The sequence below is a fragment of the Budorcas taxicolor genome, chromosome 19, assembly GCF_023091745.1.
Source record: "Budorcas taxicolor isolate Tak-1 chromosome 19, Takin1.1, whole genome shotgun sequence".
Lineage (NCBI taxonomy): Eukaryota > Metazoa > Chordata > Mammalia > Artiodactyla > Bovidae > Budorcas > Budorcas taxicolor.
The window spans coordinates 12,071,155-12,095,858 of record NC_068928.1 but is presented as its reverse complement, the minus strand read 5'-3'; the positions used below and the strand labels follow the sequence as shown (position 1 = coordinate 12,095,858).

The following is a 24,704-nucleotide window of genomic DNA, read 5'->3' as shown; positions in this document are numbered from 1 at the left end:
AGTCGCTCAGTCATGTCGAACTCTTTGCGACTCCATGGACTGCAGCCTACCAGGCTCCTCTGTCCATGGGATTTTCCAGGCAAGAGAATCAACCATTATTCATGTCTTGCACACAGTTTATTTTCTTTGCTGCTAAACAACTTGCTTATTTGCTTCAATTTCTTAATGTAGGTGTAATTTACAGTAGAGAAGTGCAGAGATTTACCTGTTACAGCTTGAGTTTTGACAAATGCATGCACTTATGTAACTCATACTTCTATAAAGATATTTCTGTTACCCCAGAAGGTCCTTACATGCCCTTTCCCAGTCAACCTCGCCCCCTCGGAAGCCTCTCTTGTCCCGCTTTCACTTTAGAGGAGTCGTTTTCCTGTTCTTGACAATGTTGCATGTATCAGTACATCTTTTCTTTTTATTACTTAATCATATCCATTTTATGATCGTATTATTCATTTTCTATTGAGTTGAATTCATATATTTTGAGCTATTATGAGTAAAGCTGTTGTGAACTTTCATAGATGTGTTCTTGTGTCATGGAGTTTGAGGCGCCATTTGAGTGTGTTGAAATAGGTAAATCAATCAAATGTGTATAATACGAGGCTCTGTTCAGTGCTTTAAAGAAAAACAAGTCAAAATAAGGAGTGGAGGCATGATAGAGGATGATCTTTTTGGTTGGAAAGTATTTCAGCAATGACCTAAAAACAGTGTGTAAGACAACTATGGAGGTGACTAGAGTATAACTTGACAGTTCTAAGGAGATAGCTGAAAATGGTTCCTGAGGCAGAAGTGTCCTCGGCACATTCCAGTGTGGGTTAGCAGCTCAGAGAGTTAGGTCAGAGAGATACTGACACCCTGGTAAAGGAGCACGGAAGGAGTTAAGGTTGTGAACAGTATTTTTTTCTTACCAGGAAAGTAGATGAATAGATTCACAATATGACATTTGCCAGCAACAATAATAACTGCATAAAGTTTATTGAGTTCTTTCTTGTCACAGCACCTTGTTTAGGCCATTCCATTTATTATCTTTTTAAATCCTCACAACAATCCTATGTGAGGTACGGGTACTTATCTCCACTTTGCAGATGAGAGAATTAAAGCACTGAACGATTAGATACATTAGCTTTTATCAGTAATTTTATTTATTTTCCAGTGGAGTTCTTCTCAACCATAACTTTCTTTTTTTTTTTTTTTTTTTTTTTTTAATTTTAATTTTTATTTTTTATTTTTTTTAATTTTAAAATCTTTAATTCTTACATGTGTTCCCAAACATGAACCCCCCTCCCACCTCCCTCCCCATAACATCTCTGTGGGTCATCCCCATGCACCAGCCCCAAGCATGCTGTATCCTGCGTCAGACATAGACTAGCGATTCAATTCTTACATGATAGTATACATGATAGAATGCCATTCTCCCATATCATCCCACCCTCTCCCTCTCCCTCTGAGTCCAAAAGTCCGTTATAGACAGCTGCGTCTTTTTCCTGTCTTGCATACAGGGTCGTCATTGCCATCTTTCTAAATTCCGTATATATGTGTTAGTATACTGTATTGGTGTTTTTCTTTCTGGCTTACTTCACTCTGTATAATCGGCTCCAGTTTCGTCCATCTCATCAGAACTGATTCAAATGAATTCTTTTTAACGGCTGAGTAATACTCCATTGTGTATATGTACCACAGCTTTCTTATCCATTCATCTGCTGATGGACATCTAGGTTGTTTCCATGTCCTGGCTATTATAAACAGTGCTGCGATGAACATTGGGGTACATGTGTCTCTTTCAATTCTGGTTTCCTCGGTGTGTATGCCCAGCAGTGGGATTGCTGGGTCATAAGGGAGTTCTATTTGCAATTTTTTAAGGAATCTCCACACTGTTCTCCATAGTGGCTGTACTAGTTTGCATTCCCACCAACAGTGTAGGAGGGTTCCCTTTTCTCCACACCCTCTCCAGCATTTATTGCTTGCAGATTTTTGGATCGCAGCCATTCTGACTGGTGTGAAGTGGTACCTCATTGTGGTTTTGATTTGCATTTCTCTGATAATGAGTGATGTTGAGCATCTTTTCATGTGTTTGTTAGCCATCCGTATGTCTTCTTTGGAGATGTGTCTATTTAGTTCTTTGGCCCATTTTTTGATTGGGTCATTTATTTTTCTGGAATTGAGCTGCATAAGTTGCTTGTATATTTTTGAGATTAGTTGTTTGTCAGTTGCTTCATTTGCTATTATTTTCTCCCATTCAGAAGGCTGTCTTTTCACCTTGCTGATATTTTCCTTTGTTGTGCAGAAGCTTTTAATTTTAATCAGATCCCATTTGTTTATTTTTGCTTTTATTTCCAGAATTCTGGGGGGTGGATCATAGAGGATCCTGCTGTGATTTATGTCTGAGAGTGTTTTGCCTATGTTCTCCTCTAGGAGTTTTATAGTTTCTGGTCTTACATTTAGATCTTTAATCCATTTTGAGTTTATTTTTGTGTGTGGTGTTAGAAAGTGATCTAGTTTCATTCTTTTACAAGTGGTTGACCAGTTTTCCCAGCACCACTTGTTAAAGAGATTGTCTTTACTCCATTGTATATTCTTGCCTCCTTTGTCAAAGATAAGGTGTCCATATGTGTGTGGATTTATCTCTGGGCTTTCTATTTTGTTCCATTGATCTATATGTCTGTCTTTGTGCCAGTACCATACTGTTTTGATGACTGTGGCTTTGTAGTAGAGCCTGAAGTCAGGCAAGTTGATTCCTCCAGTTCCATTCTTCTTTCTCAAGATTGCTTTGGCAATTCGAGGTTTTTTGTATTTCCATACAAATCTTGAAATTATTTGTTCTAGTTCTGTGAAAAATATGGCTGGTAGCTTGATAGGGATTGCATTGAATTTGTAAATTGCTTTGGGTAGTATACTCATTTTCACTATATTGATTCTTCCGATCCATGAACATGGTATATTTCTCCATCTATTAGTGTCCTCTTTGATTTCTTTCATCAGTGTTTTATAGTTTTCTGTATATAGGTCTTTAGTTTCTTTGGGTAGATATATTCCTAAGTATTTTATTCTTTTCTCAACCATAACTTTCTGACAGTGATTTTTTCAGCGAGCCAGAGAAACAGAGGAACAAATTCTGGGCTCTCTTTCTGATTCACATGTAGTTTAGTACCACAGCAACTTGAGAAAATGATTTAGCCTCTCAAAGTCTCATTTTACTCCTTTATCACATGTATGATTTGTGTTTGGTGTTTATTAAAAGGTCTGGCAAGTCAAATCTGTGAAAGAACATAAAGGGCCTGATCAGTCCTTGAAGAGAAATAATATGACGCTATTGATGTATATTAAGGGATACTTCGTTTACTAAAGCGTTTAACTTACAGAGGAAGATAATAAAGCCAGGAAGAACTAAAAAATGTTGCCTTTAACATTTTAATGTTTTTGTGTCACTGTGGAGTCTAAAATATATATGCATGTTTTGGATATTTGAGGCAAATGCAGAGATGTACTTGGTGATCATTGATAAAGCATATTTAAGGAAGTAAGATTTCTGTCCTGTTTTTCTTGTGGTTGGTTGATGGTACCTGCAACCTGTGTATCTGTTTCCCCATTTCTCCCTCTTCATTGCATCTTCCATTTTAGCTTTGTCTTCTTTGTACTAAAATATTCCTAATAGTTTTCTCTTTTAGGTGAGAAGTAAACATGAGGAGTAATCTAGTTCATAATGGAGATTGTTTTATAGCACAAAATAGGACATTGTCTAATAAAATAGAACTTTTTAGTGGGAAAATATCTACCCAGAATCTGAAATTAACATACAATAAGATACATTGACTACAAACTGCATGGGATCATACTTTCTACCTACAATTTATATCTGCAAAATATGACTACAGGTTGAAGCTCACATTGAGAGAATCTATAAGGAAAATGGGTTTGGACAACCCCATTGACTTAAATATTTTCTGAAAGAATTATTTCAATAAAATAACAAATGGAATGGAAGACTTGGAAACAGTTTAACTGATAAAGTGAAATAAATTGTTCAGTGGAATCTTTCTGCAGCAGGCAGACTCAGTTAAAATTCCTTAGTGCCTACTTAACATACTTTTATGTGAAAATCTCTCTTTTCCAGATATCATCCTCAACATCACAGAGTAGAGTTAGAATCTTAATATCAGTTGGATGTTTATTTGCCTCTGAATATGCTTTTGGATCCATGCAGAACTGGTTTCTATTTGGTATCTTGAAATTCTTAAGACTGATTAATGAACCTACACGCTTCAGTTTAAGTGAATTCACAATGGTGTGTGTGGTAGAGGGTATCATTTAACATTTTCTGACATGAAAACTGTTGAATTTTGTTGAGGGGGAAGGAGTTTGGTGACTTGGTGGGCAGGCCCATTTTCATTACTTTAATTGTGTGATTTATTAGGATTTTAAGCTTTTTTATAAATGTTTTAGTGTTATAGGACAGAATTAAAAGGATTTAGAATAAAAGGAGTTTAACAAAAGGACTTTGCAACAGGATTGCAATAGTTTTTATATTTGATGGATTTAGCTAACCACTTTTCATTTCAATCATCGTGCTACATTCTGTTAAATGCTGTAGAACAGGTGTGTGTAACGTCATTCTCTCTATTGTACATGCAAATAAACACAATTTTATATATAAAAAGTTAATCCTCTACAATTTGGAGGATTACATTATGGGAGGGTGATGACTCCATTAGGCACATGGAGAGTACATGCTATTTATATTCCAAGAAAAATCAGGTTAATAGCTACAGTGGTCATGAGATTGTAGAATTTTTATACCAACACTTAAAAAATTGTGTTTATTCAAACTGTCCGTAACAACATTATTTAAGGCAGAGTTAAAGTTATGTTATATAGTTTTCCAACTTTGAAAAAAATTCAGTGGACAGTGTTCCTCAAAGAAATTTGAAGGATTTGTTATGATTTATGTGCTTTTTGTAGACTAGTCTTTCCTATTTCTGGACAGTTTTGCTGGTACAGAGGGTGCTTTTGGCTTTATGTTGTTCTTTAGTGAGGGCCTTATTTTGTAGTGTAAATTTTTTGCTTGGTTACCTTTTCTAAATATCCATGAAGAGTATAAATCTTTAGTGTCAGGTGACTGACCTGGAGAGCAAATTCGGTAGGACTGTTGTAATCCAGTGTGTCTGACTTTTTGCGACCCCATGGACTGTAGCTGCCAGGCTCCTCTGTCCATGGAATTCTCCAGGCAAGAACATTGGAGTGGGTGGCCATTCCCTTCTCCATTTGTAACCCAGTAGTTCACTGGAAACCAATGAGGTTCTTCAATTCAGGTTTGAAAAACACAAAGACAGTCAAACCTTTCTTGCCAGTATTATTTGCACTTTAAAGACATGATGTGCCACTCATCAAAATAGCAAATTGGTGTGTATAATACCAGGTACAAACCATGAAGACCTTGTCAAAACACCAGGAGGCAGAGGCAGAATAGGTATTGTTAAAGGTGAAGGTGAAAAATGTAGGAGTGAAGAATTGGCCTTGTGTAGCTGAAACTCAGTTATAATTAATTTGAAGCATAAATATCATGGGCTTTGGACTAGTTAATTTTTAACTTGTGCTTCATTTGAAAGTCATATTGTTAATTGTGAAATCTGATTTATTTGTTTAGCAGGGGGAAAGCACACAATCCATAGTAAATTAATATTTAGTGAAAATGTAGACACTAATTGTTCTAAGCTTCTCATAATTTAAGTTGCTTATGGGGAACTTTATTCATCAACACTGTGTTTATAGTTTTGATCTTTTTAAGGTATGATAATACAGTCTGTGAATGGATCATATAACTTGTCTTAACCTATTTTGTATAATTATTATTACAATTTAAAAGTATATTATGTCAGAGCACAATATAAATGTGTAGCCACATTTAAACCTCATTATTTTTGGAGGGATCCATTAATGTGGAATATTAGCACATACATTACACTTGGTGTATGCATGCATGCTAAGTCGCTTCAGTTGTGTCCGACTCTGTGATGCTATGGACTATATAGCCTGCCAGTCTCCTCTTTCCATGGGGTTCTCCAGGCAAGAATACTGGAGTGGGTTGCCATGTCCTTCTCCAGGGGATCTTTCCGACCCAGGGATTGAACCTGCGTCTCTGTGTCTCTTGCATTGGCAGAGGTGTTCTTTACTGCTAGCGCCGCCTGGGAAGCCCCACACTTGGTGTATACGATCTAGCAAAGAAATGGAACACTGTTAAGAGTGCTTAAGCCCCCTGTCTACCCCTCCCCGAAATTCTCTCCATCGTAAACCCCAAAGAAGACTACCCTATCCTGAAATTGATGTTTATGTGTTTGTTTTTAGCACTTAAGGTTACTAAATATCTGTCTATATATCTGCCTAATGATACGCAGCCAATAGGCACACACTTGTGCAACCACACAATTTCTTTGTACCTTTTTCAAAACTGTGGTAAAAATCACAACAGATTTACTGTCTTTAAATCTTTACAAACTTCTTTTTGGTGGGAGGAATGCAGTGTGACATGCTGAATCTTAGTTCCCTGATCAGGAATTGAACCCATATCCCCTGAAGTGGCAGTGCAGAGCCCTAACTACTGGACTACCAGGGAATTCCTGGTAAACTTAATTGTAAAGCTTGGCAGTGTTAAGTACATTCAAAGAACTCCATATCCTCTGAACAGCAGCTCTCCATTTCTCCCTCTATCCCAGGCCCTGGTAATCACATTTTTCTTTCTGTTTCTAGGATTTGACTACTTTTAGTTCAGTTCAGTCGCTCAGTCCTGTCCGACTCTTTGTGACCCCATGGACTGCAGCATGCCAGGATTCCCTGTCCATCACCAACTCCCAGAGTTTACTCAGACTCATGTCCATCGAGTCAGTGATGCCATCCAACCATCTCATCCTCTGTCATCCCCTTCTCCCACCTGCAATCTTTCCTAGTATCAGGGCCTTTTCCAGTGAGTCAGCTGTTCGCATTAGATGGCCAGAATATTGGAGCTTCAGCATCAGTCCTTCCAGTACATATTCAGGGTTGATTTCCTTTGGGATTGACTTGTTTGATCTCCTTGCTGTCCAAGGGACTCTCCAGAGTCTTCTCCAGCACCACAGTACAAAAGCATCAATTCTTAGGCACTCAGCCTTGTTTATGATTCAACTCTCACATCCGTACATGATGACTGGAAAAACCATAGCTTTAACTATACTCCTTTTATTGGCAAAGTGTTGTATCTGCTTTTTAATACTCTGTCTATGTTTGTCACAACTTTTCTTCCAAGGAGCAAATATCTTTTAGTTTCATGGCTGCAGTCACCATCTGCAGTGATTTTGGAGTCCAAGAAAATAAAGTCTGTCGCTGTTCGCGTTTTATCCCCCATCTGTTTGCCTTAAATTTATGGATCAGGTACCATGATCTTAGTTTTTTGAATGTTGAGTTTTAAGCCAGCTTTTTCACTCTCCTCTTTCACCTTCATCAGGAGGCTCTTTTGCACCTCTTCACTTTCTGCCATTATGGTAGTATCATCTGTGTATCTGAGGTTATTGACACTTCTGGCAATTTTGATTCCAGCTTATTCTTCATCCTGCCTGGCATTTTGCATGATGTACTCTGCATAGAAGTTAAGCAAGCAGGGTGACAATATACAGCCTTGACATACTCCTTTCCCAGTTTGGAACCAGTTCATTGTTCCATGTCTGGTTCTAACTGTTGCTTCTTGACTGCATACAGGTTTCTCAGGAGGCAGGTCAGGTGGTCTGGTATTCCCATCTCTTTAAGAATTTTCTACAGTTTGTTGTGATCCACATAGTCAAAGGCTTTAGCATAGTCAGTGAAGCAGAAGTAAACGTTTTTCTGGAATTCTCTTGCTTTTACTATGATCCATCAGATCAGTTTAGTCGCTCAGTTGTGTCTGACTCTTTGTGACCCCATGAACCGCAGCACGTCAGGCTTCCCTGTCCATCACCAACTCGCGGAGTTTACCCAAACTCATGTGCATCGAGTCGGTGATACCATCCAACCATCTCATTCTCTGTTGTCCTCTTCTCCTCCTGCCCTCAATCTTTCCCAGCATCAGGGTCTTTTCAAATGAGTCAGTTCTTCGCATCAGGTGGCCAAAGTATTGGAGTTTCAGTTTCAGCAGTCCTTCCAATGAATATTCAGGACTTTTCCCCTTTAGAATGGACTGGTTGGATCTCCTTGCAGTAAAAGGGACTCTCAAAGAGTCTTCTTCAGGACCGCAGCTCAAAAGCTTCAATTCTTTGGCGCTCAGTTTTCTTCACAGTCCAACTCTCACATCCGTTCGTGACTGCTGGAAAAACCATAGCCTTGACTAGACGGATCTTTGTTAGCAAAGTAGTGTCTCTGCTTTTTAATATGTTGTCTAGGTTGGTCATAACTTTCCTTCCAAGGAGCAAATGTCTTTTAATTTCATGGCTGCAGTTACCATCTGCAGTGACTTTGGAGCCCCCCAAAATAAAGTCAGCCACTGTTTCCACTGTTTCCCCAGAGGGCAGACAGACTGGAACCACAATTACAGAAAACTAGCCAATTTGATCACATGGACCACAGGCTTGTCTAACTCAGTGAAACTAAGCCATGCCCTTTAGGGCCACCCAAGATGAACAGGTTATGGAGAGTTCTGACAAAATGTGGTCCACTGGAGAAGGGAATGGCAAACCACTTCAGTATTCTTGCCTTGAGAACCGTATGAGCAGTATGATCCATCAGATGTTGGCAATTTGATCTCTGATTCCTCTGCCTTTTCTAAATCCAGCTTGTATATCTAGAATTTCTCGGTTTATGTACTATTGAAATCTAGCTTGAACGATTTTGAGCATGACTCTGCTAGCATGTGAAATGAGTTGCAATTGTGCTATAGTTTGAACATTGTTTGGCATTACCCTTTTTTGGGATTGAAATGAAAACTGACCTTTACCAAGACTGTTGTGCCCCTATAGAGTAGTTTCTCTGCCTTAAACATCCTCTGTGCTCTGCCTATTCATGCCTTCCTCCTTTTAAACTCCTGAACACCACTGATATTTTTACTGTCTCAATATTAAAAACTGACTTTTGCCTTTTCCAGAGCAATGCAATATATATTTAAGCCTCCCCTGTGTTTTTTCATGGCTTGCTAGCTAATTTTGTTTTAATCCTGAGTCATATTCCATTGTCCGGAGGCACTATATTTATTTATTTTTAATTTATTTTAAATCGGGATTTTACAATATTTTATTGGTTTCTGCCATATATCACATGAATCAGCCATAGATACACGTATGTCCCCTCCCTCTGGAATCTCCCTCCCACCCCTCTCAGTTGTCACAGAGCACAAGATTTGAGCTCGCTGTGTCATAGAGCAAATTCTAGAGGTACTGTCATTTATTTATCCACCCATTTACTGAAGGGCATCTTGACTGCTTCCAACTTTCGGCAGCTGTGAACGAAGCTGATGTCCATATCCATGTGCAAGTTTCTGTGTGAGTGAGGTTCTCAGCTCCTTTGGGTAAATACCAAGAAGCATGATTGGTGGATCTTGTAGTAAGAGTACGTTTAGTTCTGTAAGAAGCTGTCCACTGTTCTCCAGTGTGACCATACCATTTTGCATTCCCTCTGGCGGTGGTGGAGAGTTCTTGTTGTTTCTCATCCTGTCAGCATCTGATATTGTTGTTTTACATTTTGGGCAGTGTGATGCTTGTGGAATGGTGTCTTATTGTTTTGATTTGAATCCCTGATGACCTGTGATGTGGAGCATTTTTTCATCTGCTTATTGCCCATTTCTATATTTACTTTAAGTGTAGGTTCGGATCTTTTCCTCATTTTTATATTAAAAATTTTAAAGATATATTTACTCGTTTATTTGGTTGCACTGGAGTTTAGTTGTGGCACGCTGGATCTTCACTGCATCATGCGGCATCATTTGTGGCGGCGCCTTAGTTCCCTGACCAGGCATGTGTCCCCTGCTTTGCAAGGTTGATTCTTAACCATTGGATTACCAGGGAAGTCCCTAGAAATACAGTTGACTTTCGTATGTTGATCTTGACTCTGGTAACCTTGTTGAGCTAACTCACTAGCTCTAGGAGTCTTTGTTGTTGTTAATTCCTTGGGATTTCAGATGTATCAGTTGTGTTGTCTGCAAATATGTGTGTGTGTGTGTGTGTGTGTGTGTGTGTGTGTGTGTGTATCTGTAAAAAATCACTCAGTTGAGTCCGACTCTTTTTGACCCCATGAACTGTAGCTCTACAGGCTCCTCTGTCCATGGGATTTACCAATTCTGGAGTGGGTTGCCATTTCCTCCTCCAGGGGATCTTCCTGGAGGGAAGATCCAGGGATCGAACCCAGGCCTCCTGCATTGCAGGCATCTTCTTTACCGTCTGAGCAACCAGGAAAGCCCTGCAAATTGGGAGTTTTATTTATTCCTTTCTTATCCATATGATTTTCCTCCCCACTCTTTTCTTTTTATCCTTGTTCTTTCATTCTACTTCTTTTTTTTTTATACAGTTCTTATTTTTACACTTGTTTTTGGTCGTGCCTGGCCTTTGCTGTGCACGGGGGCTTTCTCTGGCTGCCGTGAGCAGGGGCTGCCCTCTCGTTGCGGTGCGCGGGTGTCTCATTGTGGTGGTTTCTCTTGCTGTGGAGCACAGGCACCAGGTGCGCAGTCTTCTGTAGTTGCAGCATGGGCCTAGTTGTTGCGCCTCTGAGTCCTGAGTCTGGGTTCAGTAGTTGTGACCCTTGGGCTTAGTTGCTTTGTGGCCTGTGGAATCTTCCTGGACCAGGGATCGAACTGTGTCCCCTGCATTGGCAGGTGGATTCCAGTGTACCACCAGGGAAGTCCCCCCCTTTCTTTTCTGTCTTGTCTAGAACTTCCAGTACCATGTTGAATAGCAGTGGTGAGAGTGGAGACTGCCTTATTCTTGACTTTAGGGGGAATGGATTCATGATGTTAGCTGTAGGTTTTTGGATAAGTAGTGTAGTATCTAGAGGAGTCATTTAAATTCCTGATCCTGTAAACAACCTTTTTATTTTCCCTGGAGCTTCTATAGAAAATTCTTTTTAGGACTCAGTATCCTGAAATGATGGACATGTGGTTGAGCTATTGAATTCATTGTATTAGACCTGCAGGGGGCTTATAGACTCATTTGTTTGTTCTATGAAAAATTTTGAAACAATTCATGGATTCTTTCTTCTATTTTTCTCGGTTCTTTCTTTTTGGAATTCCTATCTATATCTTGGAACTTTGGGACGGTCCTTTAACAGTTCTCTCGTGTGTGTTTGTGTTCAGTCGCTCAGTGGTGTCTCACTCTTTGCAACCCCATGGACTGTAGCCTGCCAGGCTCCTCTCTGGGTAAGAACACTAGAGTGGGTTGCTATTTCCTTCTCTTGGGGATCTTCCTGACCCCAGGGATCGAACCTACCTTTCCTGCATCAGCAGGTGGATTCTTTACCATTGAGCCACCTGGGAAGCCTGTTTATAAATTAATGCTGTGTATATAAATTAATGCCGTTTTTCTCTTTTTTTTTTTGCGGGTGGGTTTTTTCTTTTTTTCTTGACTCTGTTCTCTAGGAAATTTTCTCATATTCTTGTGTTGAGTTTTCAAATAATATCTACCATCTTTCTAATTTCCCAGATCTCTCTTTTATTTCTAAGCATCAGTTTTTCTTTGCATTGTTATTTTGTTTCATGCTTAAAATATCTTCTTATATTAAAAAAATTATTAATGATAGTTTCAAATTTTTTGTTTTTTTAAGCCACATTTCCAGGTGATTTTACCTATTTGTAAGCAGCAAACTAAAAAGTTGATTGCAAGTGATGTATGTTTGCATCCTCTGACTTCATTCAGGGTGCTTTGCTTGTGCTGTTTCTTGGAGCTCTTTACTTGACAGTGTCTTTCATTCATTCTTCATGGTCTGACTGATTTTTGTTTTCTAATACATTGCTACTCAGTTTACTAGTCTTTTTTCAGGATTTTACACTGTCGTACATTGAGAATGGCCTGAAATTTTGAGGTTTTTAAAGTTTCTGTTGTGACCTTACTTTATTTAATTTTGACATCAAAATTATACAACTCTTAGGTAATTAGTTGGTGGAATTGGGGGTAGCTTTCTGATTGCATGGAGAACATGTGTAAAATTGAGGTTGTTGCCAATTATAAAAAAGATTTTAAATGTTGGTTCATTTAAAAAGTAGTTATAGGTTTATAGCTTTTCTGTTTTTTTTTTTCAATTATATAAATATATTGAATTAAATGAATGTTTTGCTGTCTCTTTAGCCATAAATATTTTGAGAGGATGAAAATAATGGAAATATACAAGAATACTTTTTGAAGTTTTGTTTTACATTTTACTTCATGTTCCTTATCAGGTGCTCAAAAGTGTGACAACTTTGCTGAAAAAAGGCCCCTCCTTGGTGTTTGTAAGAGCACTGGATCTTCTGGGTAAGGAATTAAAAAAAAGTTTTTTGAACCACTATTAAAATTTTGTGTTATTTCAGAGGGGGAACTTTAATGTTTTCAAGTCTTTGTTTACCATAAGACTATGCTTTTACAAAAGGGATGGGACAGGACTTAATAACATATTTAGGGTTTTTGCCACATAGGCCACTTGATTTTTCTGCTCAACCGTTTTCTCTCAAATGTAGGGTGATAGCAGGACATGAAAGAAAGCCAGCAGTATATCAGAATTTAGTCATGAAAGAGTAGCATCATTAAGAAAAATATGTTTCATTTTGTTTATTTATTTTTTTAGTATTTATAATGGCCTTATACAGTGGATTAGAAGTTAGTGTTACATCATCATCATCAACTGTTATTAACATTTTTTTTACATTATTTTGAGGATTTAAAAAAATTTTTGTTCTATATTGGAGTATAGTTGATTAACAATGTTGTGTTAGTTTCAAGTGTAGAGCAAAGTGATTCAGTTATGCATATACGTATATCTTTTCTTTCGCAGATTCTTTTCCCATGTAGGTTATTACAGAGTATTGAGTGGAGTTCCTCCTTTGCTAGACAGTAGGTCCTTGTTGATTATCTATTTTCTATATAGTAGTGTATATTCCATCATGCTTTTATATTTATATTAGAATATATATTATGATCCTTAGGTAAGATGTTAATAGAAGATAATTTAATATATCTTAATAATATAGCATAGTGTATATTGTGTCTTGGCCTACAGTTTGTTGTTGTAGCATGTGCCTAACACTGTTCTAAAGGCATTACATGAATTTTCTTTGATTTCTGTTAGCAATACTTTGAAATAGATACTGTTCTTATTCCTATTTTGTAGTTTAGAGAAACTCAGGCACTGAATTCTCACAGTGAAACTGTGGATTGAAACGCAAGCAAGCATACTTTTTAAAAAAAATTTTTATTGAATATAGTTGATTTTTAGTGTTTAGTTTCAGATGTACAGCAAAGTGAATCAATTATGCATCTACATATATCCACTCTTTTTCTAAATTCTTCAAGCAGGCATACTCTTAGTTCCATGCTCATTGCATTTGTGACGGTGAGAGGCTTACTGACTAAGAGGATTAATTGTTATTGCTCATGAAGTCAGGTTTTCCCGACTTTCTCTATATATTAAATGAGAACAATATTCTTCATAATGGCTTATAGTGATTTAGTTATCACTATATAATTCCAGTTAGGAATTGTTTTCAACTGCTGGTAAAAGTTCCAATGGCCTGTACAAACCTTGGAATTGAATGGCTGGGTAGGCAGTCCATGGCCAGTGAAATGTTTCTGCCAGGTGTCATTAATGATCTAGAGTCTTCCATTTCTAGCTTTGACATCTTTTAGAGTACAACCCCTTCCCCTTTTGATCTCAAGAAGGCTACTGTCTTATCAGTTAGTATCTCATGTTGAACTCCTAGCTACAAGGAAATCAGGGATATTACTGTGGTTTTGTTAGTAAGGTAGAGGATCAAAATGAATATTAGGCTTGGCAACCATTAGTCCTTGTCATGTGCTTTCAGCTGATAGTGTCTGGGTCATGGATGCAGTGCACAGGGAAAGAATGTGCTAACGGTGTAACATGATTGATCTTGGAGTCTTAATTGTTGCTTTCTGGGGAAATGGTTTGACTCCATGTGTTACAAGGCAATTTTCTTCCAGTGTAAAATCTTGGGTTGAAGTGAGCAAAAATTTACTGTGTACCCATCACTTTGCTAGGTATGGGATAAGGATACAAAACCTGAAAACCTAATTCTGTGTCCCAAAGATTTAAGAATGTTGTTGAAAGCAAAAACATGGCACATAGAAAATGATTATGGGATAATGACATCTGTGTGTGTGTGTGTGTGTGTGTGTGTGTGTTCCATCATGTTTGACTCTGTGTGACCACATGGACTGTGACCTGCCAGGCTCCTTTGTCCCTGGAATTTTCCAGGCAAGAATACTGAAGTGGGTTGCCATTTCCTACTTCAGGGAATCTTCCTTCTCAGAAATTGAGCCTTCATCTCCTGCACTGGCAGGCAGATTCTTTACCACTGCCCCACCTGCAAAGCCCAGTGATGTCTAATCTGAATTCAAAGAAGGTAGAGGTCAGTGTACCTGGATTGATAGGAGAAAGCCTCATGAAGAAGGCACAGCATGTGCTGGGCCTAAAGGAATAAGAAAGTTTGGTAGTGTTATAGAAGACTAAGAACTTCCGGAATAGGTTATAAAGCTATAGCTGGGGAACAGAAACTGGTATAAATATTCTTAGGAAAGATGGAAGTTTGTGACTTACAGTGAAATTCATCTGCAAGATAGATAATAACAACCATTTCATTTCTCTAGAACTCAACCAAAGGCTTCCAACAATGTGCAAAGTGTTTATGTTTGAGAGACTGGTAAATATTAAGTCATAGCTGTGGGAATCTGTGGCATTCATGCCTGGAGCTGCTTGAGTCACACTCCAGCCTTTCTGATTCCAACTTGGTTGATTGTTCCATGGTGAGGAATGTCATGGCCCTGCTCCACAGCATTGTCCATGGAACGATGGTCAAGGGGTTGTGTGGGCCCATGGCTCTTTTAGCCTAAAATTATAATCAGCTAAAGCTTCGTGTATGTGCAAAGGAGCCATGAAAGCATCTAAGGGAAACTAAAACCTGGGAGACTTGAAAATGTCTGATTGTTGAATGTGTTCCTCTGCACACACAAAGATCCTTTTGGAAAGAATGACAACCTTTATTGACTCAGGGTGGTTGAATAAATTCTCTGTTGAACCTTTGGCTAATCACTAAGCTGCATAGACACAGGGGCAGTTCAGTTCAGTTGCTCAGTCGTGTCCGACTCTTTGCAACCCCATGAATCGCAGCACGCCAGGCCTCCCTGTCCATCACCAACTCCTGGAGTTGACTCAGACTCATGTCCAACGAGTCAGTGATGCCATCCAGCCATCTCATCGTCTGTCATCCCCTTCTCCTCCTGCCCCCAATCTGTCCCAGCATCAGGGTCTTTTCCAGTGAGTCAACTCTTCGCATGAGGTGGCCAAAGTACTGGAGTTTCAGCTTTAGCCTCATTCCTTCCAAAGAAATCCCAGGGCTGATCTCCTTCAGAATGGACTGGTTGGATCTCCTTACAGTCCAAGGGACTCTCAAGAGTCTTCTCCAACACCACAGTTCAAAAGCCTCAATTCTTCGGCAGTCAGCCTTCTTCGTAGTCCAACTCTCACATCCATACATGAGCACTGGAAATACCGTAGCCTTGACTAAACGGACCTTAGTCTGCAAAGTAATGTCTCTGCTTTTGAATATGTTGTCTAGGTTGATCATAACTTTTCTTCCAAGGAGTAAGTGTCTTTTAATTTCATGACTGCAATCACCATCTGCAGTGATTTTGGAGCCCCAAAAAATAAAGTCTGACACTGTTTCCACTGTTTCCCCATCTATTTCCCATGGAGTGCTGCGACCGGATGCCATGATCTTCGTTTTCTGAATATTGAGCTTTTAGCCAACTTTTTCACTCTCCACTTTCACTTTCATCAAGAGGCTTTTTAGCTCCTCTTCACTTTCTGCCATAAGGGTGGTGTCATCTGCATATCTGAGGTTATTGCTATTTCTCCCAGCAATCTTGATTCCAGCTTGTGTTTCTTCCAGCCCAGTGTTTCTCATGATGTCCTCTGCATAGAAGTTAAATAGCAGGGTGACAATACCCAGCCTTGACGTACTCCTTTTCCTATTTGGAACCAGTCTGTTCCATGTCCAGTTCTAACTGTTGCTTCCTGACCTGCATACAGATTTCTCAAGAGGCAGGTCAGGTGGTCTGGTATTCCCATCTCTTTAAGAATTTTCCATAGTTTCTTGTGATCCACACAGTCAAAGGCTTTGGCATAGTCAGTAAAGCAGAAATAGGTGTTTTTCTGGAACTCACTTGCTTTTTCCGTGATCCAGCGGATATTGGCAATTTGATCTCTGGTCCCTCTGCCTTTTCTAAAACCAGCTTGAACATCAGGAAGTTCATGGTTCACGTATTGCTGAAGCCTGGCTTGGAGAATTTTGAGCATTACTTTACTAGCATGTGAGATGAGTGCAATTGTGTTTTAGTTTGAGCATTCTTTGGCATTGCCTTTCTTTGGGATTGGAATGAAAACTGACCTTTTCCAGTCCTGTGGCCACTGCTGAGTTCCAAATTTGCTGGTATATTGAGTGCAACACTTTCACAGCATCATCTTTCAGGATTTGAAATAGCTCAACTGGAATTCCATCACCTCCACTAGCTTTGTTCATAGTAATGCTTTCTAAGGCCCACTTGACTTCACATTCCAGGATGTCTGGTCATAGGTGAGTGATCACACCATCGTGAACATCCGGATCGTGAAGATTGTTTTTGTACAGTTCTTCTGTGTATTCTTGCCACCTCTTCTTAATATCTTCTGCCCCTGTTAGGTCCATACCATTTCTGTCCTTTATCGAGCCCATCTTTGCATGAAATGTTCCCTTGGTATCTCTAATTTTCTTGAAGAGATCTCTATTCTTTCCCATTCTGTTCTTTTCCTCTATTTCTTTGCATTGATCGCTGAAGAAGGCTTTCTCATCTCTTCTTGCTATTCTTTGGGACTCTGCATTCAGATGCTTATATCTTTCCTTTTCTCCTTTGTTTTTTGCCTCTCTTCTTTTCACAGCTATTTGTAAGGCCTCCCCAGACAGCCATTTTGCTTTTTTGCATTTCTTTTCCATGGGGATGGTCTTGATCCCTGTCTCCTGTACAGTGTCATGAACCTCATTCCATAGTTCATCAGGCACTCTATCTATCAAATCTAGGCCCTTAAATCTGTTCCTCACTTCCACTGTATAATCATAAGGGATTTGATTTAGGTCATACCTGAATGGTCTAGCGGTTTTCCCTACTTTCTTCAGTTTAAGTCTGAATTTGGCAATAAGGAGTTCATGCTCTGAGCCACAGTCAGCTCCTGGTCTTGTTTTTGTTGACTGTATAGAGCTTCTGCATCTTTGGCTGCAAAGAATATAATCAATCTGATTCTGGTGTTGACCATCTGGTGATGTCCATGTATAGAGTCTTCTCTTGTGTTGTTGGAAGAGGGTGTTTGCTATGACCAGTGCGTTCTCATGGCAAAACTCTATTAGTCTTTGCCCTGCTTCATTCTGCATTCCAAGGCCAAATTTGCCTGTTACTCCAGGTGTTTCTTGACTTCCTACTTTTGCATTCCAGTCCCCTATAATGAAAAGGACATCTTTTTGGGTGTTAGTTCTAAAAAGTCTTGTAGGTCTTCATAGAACCGTTCAGCTTCTTCAGTGTTACTGGTTGGAGCATAGACTTGGATAACTGTGATATTGAATGGTTTGCCTTGGAAATGAAGAGAGGTCATTCTGTCGTTTTTGAGATTGCTTCCAAGTACTGCATTTCGGACTCTTTTGTTGACCAGGATGGCTACTCCATTTCTTCTGAGGGATTTCTACCTGCAGTAGTAGATATAATGGTCATCTGAGTTAAATTCAGCCCATTTTAGTTTGCTGATGCCTAGAATGTCGACATTCACTCTTGCCATCTCTTATTTGACCACTTCCAATTTGCCTTGATTCATGGACCTGACATTCCAGGTTCCTATGCAGTATTGCTCTTTACAGCATCAGACCTTGCTTCTATCACCAGTCACATCCACCGCTGGGTATTGTTTTTGGTTTGGCTCCATCCCTTCATTCTTTCTGACGTTTTTTCTCCACTGATCTCCAGTCGCGTGTTGGGCACCTACTGTCTTGGGGAGTTCCACTTTCAGTTCCCTATTTCAGACACAGGGGCAGCCGCCGGGAAAGCAGGCTTTAAAATGAAAGCAAGAATTAAAAATAAAATCTAGCAGAATCACTGGTAACTATACATTGTGGAGCAAAGTAGCTTTCCAGAATTCTTATACCATATTATAAAACATGTCTAATTTCCAATGTAAAATTATGACACATGCCAAGAAATAGCAAAGTATGAAATATTGAGAAAAGGAGGTAGGTGATAGAAACTGCTGCTGATTGCTTCCAGTGTTAAATTTTAGAGACAAGGCTTTTCAAGCAGCTGTTATACATATCTTCTAAAAAGTAAATGAACCGTTTTTATGGAATGAAAGGAAAGCTTGGTAACAATGACTGAACATATAGAGAATCTCAGTTAGACATAAGAAATTATAGAAAAACCAAATGGAAATTCTAGAGTTGAAGAGATAAAAAAACGTGAAACAATAAGCTTGCTAGAAGAACACAACACTATATTCAGGTCAGCACGTGGAGCAGAGAACTGTTATGTTAACAAGAAAGGTGAAAGGGAATGGGGAGAGCTTCCTTGGTGGTACAGTGGTTAAGAACCCACCTGCCAATGCAGGGGACAGGGGTTCAGTCCCTGGTCCAGGAGGATCCCACATGCCACAGAGCAGCTAAGCCTGTGTGCCACAGCTGCTGAGCCTACACACTGCAACTGCTGAACCTACGTGTTACAGCTGCTCAACCTACGTGCTGCAACTACTGAAACTTGTACTCCACAACAAGAAAAGTCACCGCAATGAGAAGCTACCGTGTGCAGTGTGATTTGCTAGAGAGTAGGCCCTGCTCTCAGCACCTGGAGAAAGCCCATGCAGCAGCAAAGACCCAAAACAGCCAAAAATAAAATAAATAAATAGATCTTTAAAGGAAAAAGGGAATGGAAACCACAGAGAAGAGTTGAAGAAGTATCTGTGGTGAAGGAAACCTTCCTTGTCACTTTTCCTGATGTTTATTATAACCTCTACGATTCAGGTACACCCAGTCCTGTTGAAGCCCCACAAAAGGATGTTTGTGGAAGATAATCAACTATTTGCTGAGTTTGGTTTGCAAGTGTTGAAAGATTTCTCATTCCTTAGCAACCCTGCTTAACTGTATGATTAAGATTTTTTTTTTTTGCCTCCCTGTGTGGTATGTGTGATCTTACATCCTTGACTAGGAATTGAACATATACTCCCTGCAGTGGGGACGTAAAGTCTTAACCACCAGACAACCTGGAAGTCCCAAGGAGATTATTTTTATTTTTACAGGATTCATTTATTGAGGTGTCACTTGAATATATATAGTAGGTGATGAGATTATTTAATGAGAGATGACTCTGATGGTATGTGGGTTATATTAGTCTAATCCAGAGAATTAGAACCAGTGTGGAGTGGGATTATATATATGAGGAGAGAGGGAAGAAGGGAATGGGGGTGTTGATTTTGAGAAATTGACTCATGATTGTGAAGCTTGAACATCCAAAATCTGCAGACTGAGGAAAGAGTTGCAATCTCTAACCCTCTTCCTCCAAGGAAGTCAATTTTTTGAAGATTTTATTAAGACTTTCAGCTGATTGGATGAGTCCCATTCAAGTTATGAAGCATCACCTGCTTTACTCAAGTTCTGTTAATTTAAATGTTATTCTTATGTAAAAAAATACACTCACAGAAATATCTAGAATAATATTTGACCAAATCTGATTATTGTGGCATAGCCAAGTTGATACATTAATCACCACAGGGGCGATTATATAATATAGTTCTGATTAAAATAGTATTTGCATACTGGAAAAAATCTATTGTAGACACTCATTTCCCCTCTCCCATGTCTGCTCCTTATATTTATTTCATTCTGCAAAGAGATGGCTCTATGTCTGTATCTTTTGCTGGGTTGTTTTAAGAATTGTTACTGATAAATGAATGCGAAGATATTTCTTTCTTGGTTTTAAGCACAGCACCTTCTAACTAGCAGGGCCCAAAACTATTTGTTTTTTGCTAAATGAATTTTAATAAGTTTTCTGTACAGTCATACTCATCCTTTTTTTGAATATTAGTAACACTTTCTTTTTTTTATGGTTGAGAAAATGTCTTAATCTGAGGAACCACATGTCCTGAACCTGGGTGTTGATGTCTTCTTCAAAGGCCAGTGGTGCACAAAATCTTAGGACTCCTCTTAGCCGTTTGGGACGCACAAGACATGTTTGTTGCCATTCATTTCCATGACAAATGCTTTATTGAGCACAAGGTGCTTTGGATACTTGTCAGTTGCCACAGGACTGGAAAAGGTCAGTTTTCATTCCAATTCCAAACAAAGGCAATGCCAAAGAATGCTCAAACTACCGTACAATTGCACTCATCTCACGCGCTAGTAAAGTAATGCTCAAAATTCTCCAAGCCAGGCTTCAGCAATACGTGAACCATGAACTTCCAGATGTTCAAGCTGGTTTTAGAAAAGGCAGAGAGGAACCAGAGATCAAATTGCCAACATTCTCTGGATCATGGAAAAAGCAAGAGAGCTCCAGAAAAACTTCTATTTCTGCTTTATTGACTATGCCAAAGCCTTTGACTGTGGATCACAAGAAACTGTGGAAAATTCTGAAAGAGATGGGAATACCAGACCACCTAACCTGCCTCTTGAGAAATCTGTATGCAGGTCAGGAAGCAACAGTTAGAACTGGACATGGAACAACAGACTGGTTCCAAATAGGAAAAGGAGTACGTCAAGGCTGTATATTGTCACCCTGCTTATTTAACTTATATGCAGAGTTCATCATGAGAAACGCTGGGCTGGAAGAAGCACAAGCTGGAATCAAGATTGCTGGGAGAAATAGCAATAACCTCAGATATGCAGATGACACCACCCTTATGGCAGAAAGTGAAGAGGAGCTAAAAAGCCTCTTGATGAAAATGGAGAGTGAAAAAGTTGGCTTAAAGCTCAACATTCAGAAAATGAAGATCATGGCATCTGGTCCCATCACTTCATGGGAAATAGATGGGAAAACAGTAGAAACAGTGTCAGACTTTATTTTTTGGGGCTCCAAAATCACTGCAGATGGTGATTGCAGCCATGAAATTAAGAGACGCTTACTCCTTGCAAGAAAAGTTATGACCAACCTAGATAGTATATTCAAAAGCAGAGACATTACTTTGCCGACTGAGGTCCATCTACTCAAGACTATGGTTTTTCCAGTAGTCATGTATGGATGTGAGAGTTGGACTGTGAAGAAGGCTGAGCACGGAAGAATTGATGCTTTTGAACTGTGGTGTTGGAGAAGACTCTTGAGGGTCCCTTGGACTGCAAGGAGATCCAACCAGTCCATTCTGAAGGAGATCAACCCTGGGATTTCTTTGGAAGGAATGATGCTGAAGCTGAAGCTCCAGGACTTTGGCCACCTCATGCGAAGAGTTGACTCTTTGGAAAAGACTTTGATGCTGGGAGGGATTGAGGGCAGGAGGAGAAGGGAACGACAGAGGATGAGATGGCTGGATGGCATCACAGACATGATGGACATGAGTGTGAGTGAACTCCCGGAGATGGTGACGGACAGGGAGGCCTGGCATGCTGCGGTTCATGGGGTCGCAAAGAGTTGGACACAACTGAGACACTGAAGTGAACTGAACTAACAATAGAAAGATCTTACCAGACCCACTCCCACAACATACATCTTAAGACAACAGGATTAGTCAGAAGGTTCTTGTTAAGAAGGAGAAACATGTCCTCGAGCAAGATACAGGTTGTTATATAATCATTAGTACAGAGCTTAAGAAAAAACATGCAAGCATCTCTGGTCCTGCACACACCCTCATCCCCATGTGTGTGTGTGCCTGCTCAGTCATATCCTACTCTTTGCAAACCTGTGGCGGTAGCCCACCAGGCTCCTCTATCCATGGAGTTTTCCAGGCAAAAATACTGGAGTGGGTTGCCATTTCCTCCTCCAGGGGATCTTCCCGACCCAGGGATCAAACCTGTGTCTCCTACATTGGCAGACAGATTCTTTACCACTCGCGCCACCTGGGAAGCCCCTCATCGCCCTATTTGACTCATTAGTAATCAAGGGTGTGAGTCAACTGATCTCAGACCTGTTTGTGGCATTTCCCTACTCAGGATGAGACCCCTTTGCTTCTGAGAGCAAATCCTGGGTGGTTTAACTATGCTCCACCATGATAGGACTATTGCATTCTCTCCTTGTTTTGCAAGTAATCCCCCTCTGCTCTCTGTCAGCAGAGAAGGCACCTTCTTTGGTTGAACCCATGCCCCGTGCGGTGGAAGCGTGGAGTCCTATCCAATTGAACCATCAGGAAATTTCCGGCTCTGTCGGTATTGAATCAGGATCTCCTTTTTGCCCCCTCCTCCTCTGCCTCAGTCAGTTCAGTTCAGTTCAGTTCAGTCGCTCAGTCGCATCTGACTCTTTGCGACTCCATGAATCGCAGCACGCCAGGCCTCCCTGTCCATCACCAACTCCCGGAGTTTACCCAAACTCATGTCCATCCAGTTGGTGATGCCATCCAGCCATCTCATCCTCTGTCATCCCCTTCTCCTCCTGCCCCCAACCCCTCCCAGCATCAGGGTCTTTTCCAATGAGTCAACTCTTTGCATAAGGTGGCCAAAGTACTAGAGTTTCAGCTTTAGCCTCATTCCTTCCAATGAACACCCAGGACTGATCTCCTTTAGGATGGACTGGTTGGATCTCCTTGCAGTCCAAGGGACTCCCAAGAGTCTTCTCCATCACCACAGTTCAAAAGCCTCAATTCTTCGGCACTCAGCTTTCTTCACAGTTCAACTCTCACATCCATACATGACCACTGGAAAAACCATACCCTTGACTAGATGGACCTTTGTTGGGAAAGTAATGTCTCTGCTTTTGAATATGCTATCTAGGTTGGTCATAACTTTCCTTCCAAAGAGTAAGCGTCTTTTAATTTCATGGCTGCAGTCACCATCTTCAGTGATTTTGGAGCCCCCAAAAATAAAGTCTGGCAGTGTTTCTACTGTTTCCGCATCTATTTCCCATGAAGTGATGGGACAAGATGCCATGATCTTAGTTTTCTGAATATTGAGCTTTAAACAAGCTTTTTCACTCTCCTCTTTCACTTTCATCAAGAGGCTTTTTAGTTCCTCTTCACCTTCTACCATAAGGTAGATATTATTTAAAATTCCTAGCTTTTCTTTCTCATCCCTTTCATACTTATGCTGTAGTGTGATTTCAGGGTGATTCATTTGCCTTATTTGTTGATAGGTGGTGTTTTTCAAAGACCTTTGGAGATTCAGAGTTAGGTGGTGTTATCATGTCGAGTCAAATGTTGCTCAGTTGTGTCTGACCCTTTGTGACCCCATGGACTGTAGCCCGCCAGGCTCCTCTGTCCATGGAATTTTCCAGGCAAGAAGACTGGAGTGGGTGGCCATTCCCTTCTCCTAGAGATCTTCCTGACTGAGGGATTGAACCTAGGTCTTCTGCATTGCAGGCAGATTCTTTACCATCTGAGCCACCAGAGAAGCCCACGTGGTGTTACATACTTGCATAAATGCGTTTGTGAAAATATTTGGGTTGTATTGTTCTCATCTGCACCTTGCTTTTTCTTGCCTCTTATTAATATATTATGGCATATTTTATTTAATGATGAATATTGGTGCTACTTATTATATATATTATCCTACTTAATGCATATTCCTTAAGATGGAATATTAATATACATATTTAATATACACTGTTTAAAATATTAGTCACAAATGGAAAGAGCTTAAAGCTTTAAATAGGCCATCGTATGCTGCCACCAGGTCTAAAACTTCTTCTTTGGCGTTTTAAGATTTTGTGTCAGAGAATCATGTCACAAAGAAGAAGAAATCACTTGTGAAAGGTTTGTTTCCTGTGCTGTGTGATTTGAGATTTGTTGAGAACAGAAAGTAGCCTCAGATTTTACTTAAAATGGGGCCGCCTCTCCCGTTTCCTGTGGCCGTGTTGCGAGGAGCTGCATCTACTTCTCGTTCTGTGGTCCCAGCTGAGTTTCATAGCGGCTCTTGGGGAACGCATCACATCAGTGGTTGAACCTTTATTCAGAAAGCAAGTATTGAAATGCTGTCATTATCGAGAATTGGGAACATGGTGATAACTCTTTCCTTGGGATGTGTTTTTTGTGTCGCCACTTCTCTTTAGGATTTACGCACCTAAATTATTAGCTGCGTAGGTAGTCTCTTCATGGACTCTTCAGACAGATTTGGCTGTTGAGCAACGGAAACATGGTTGGTGCCAATGAAAGTGCTGATATTGTGGATATATTACGTTAAATGTATTAAGATTGATTTCACTTATTTCTTATTTTTAATGTGGCTACTAAAAAATTTAAAATTACATAGCTCAATTTGTCTTTCTATTGGACTCTGTTCTCGGCTCCCTAGATGGCTCAGTGGTTAAGAATCCACCCCCAATGCACGAGATGCAGGTTTTATCCCTGGGTCAGGAAGATCCCTTAGAGAAGGAAATGGCAATCCACTC

General features: G+C 39.9%; 1 protein-coding gene across 8 annotated transcripts in view; it reads left to right on the top strand.

Annotated features, from left to right (window-relative positions):
- BCAS3 (BCAS3 microtubule associated cell migration factor) overlaps positions 1-24,704 on the top strand; it is a 586,221-nt gene that overhangs the window by 89,765 nt on the left and 471,752 nt on the right. For all 8 annotated transcript variants that reach the window (XM_052658881.1, XM_052658882.1, XM_052658879.1 and 5 more), the window contains exon 7: positions 12,347-12,419. In XM_052658881.1, the coding sequence (XP_052514841.1) occupies positions 12,347-12,419 (73 nt within the window). The remainder of the gene's footprint in view (positions 1-12,346; positions 12,420-24,704) is intronic.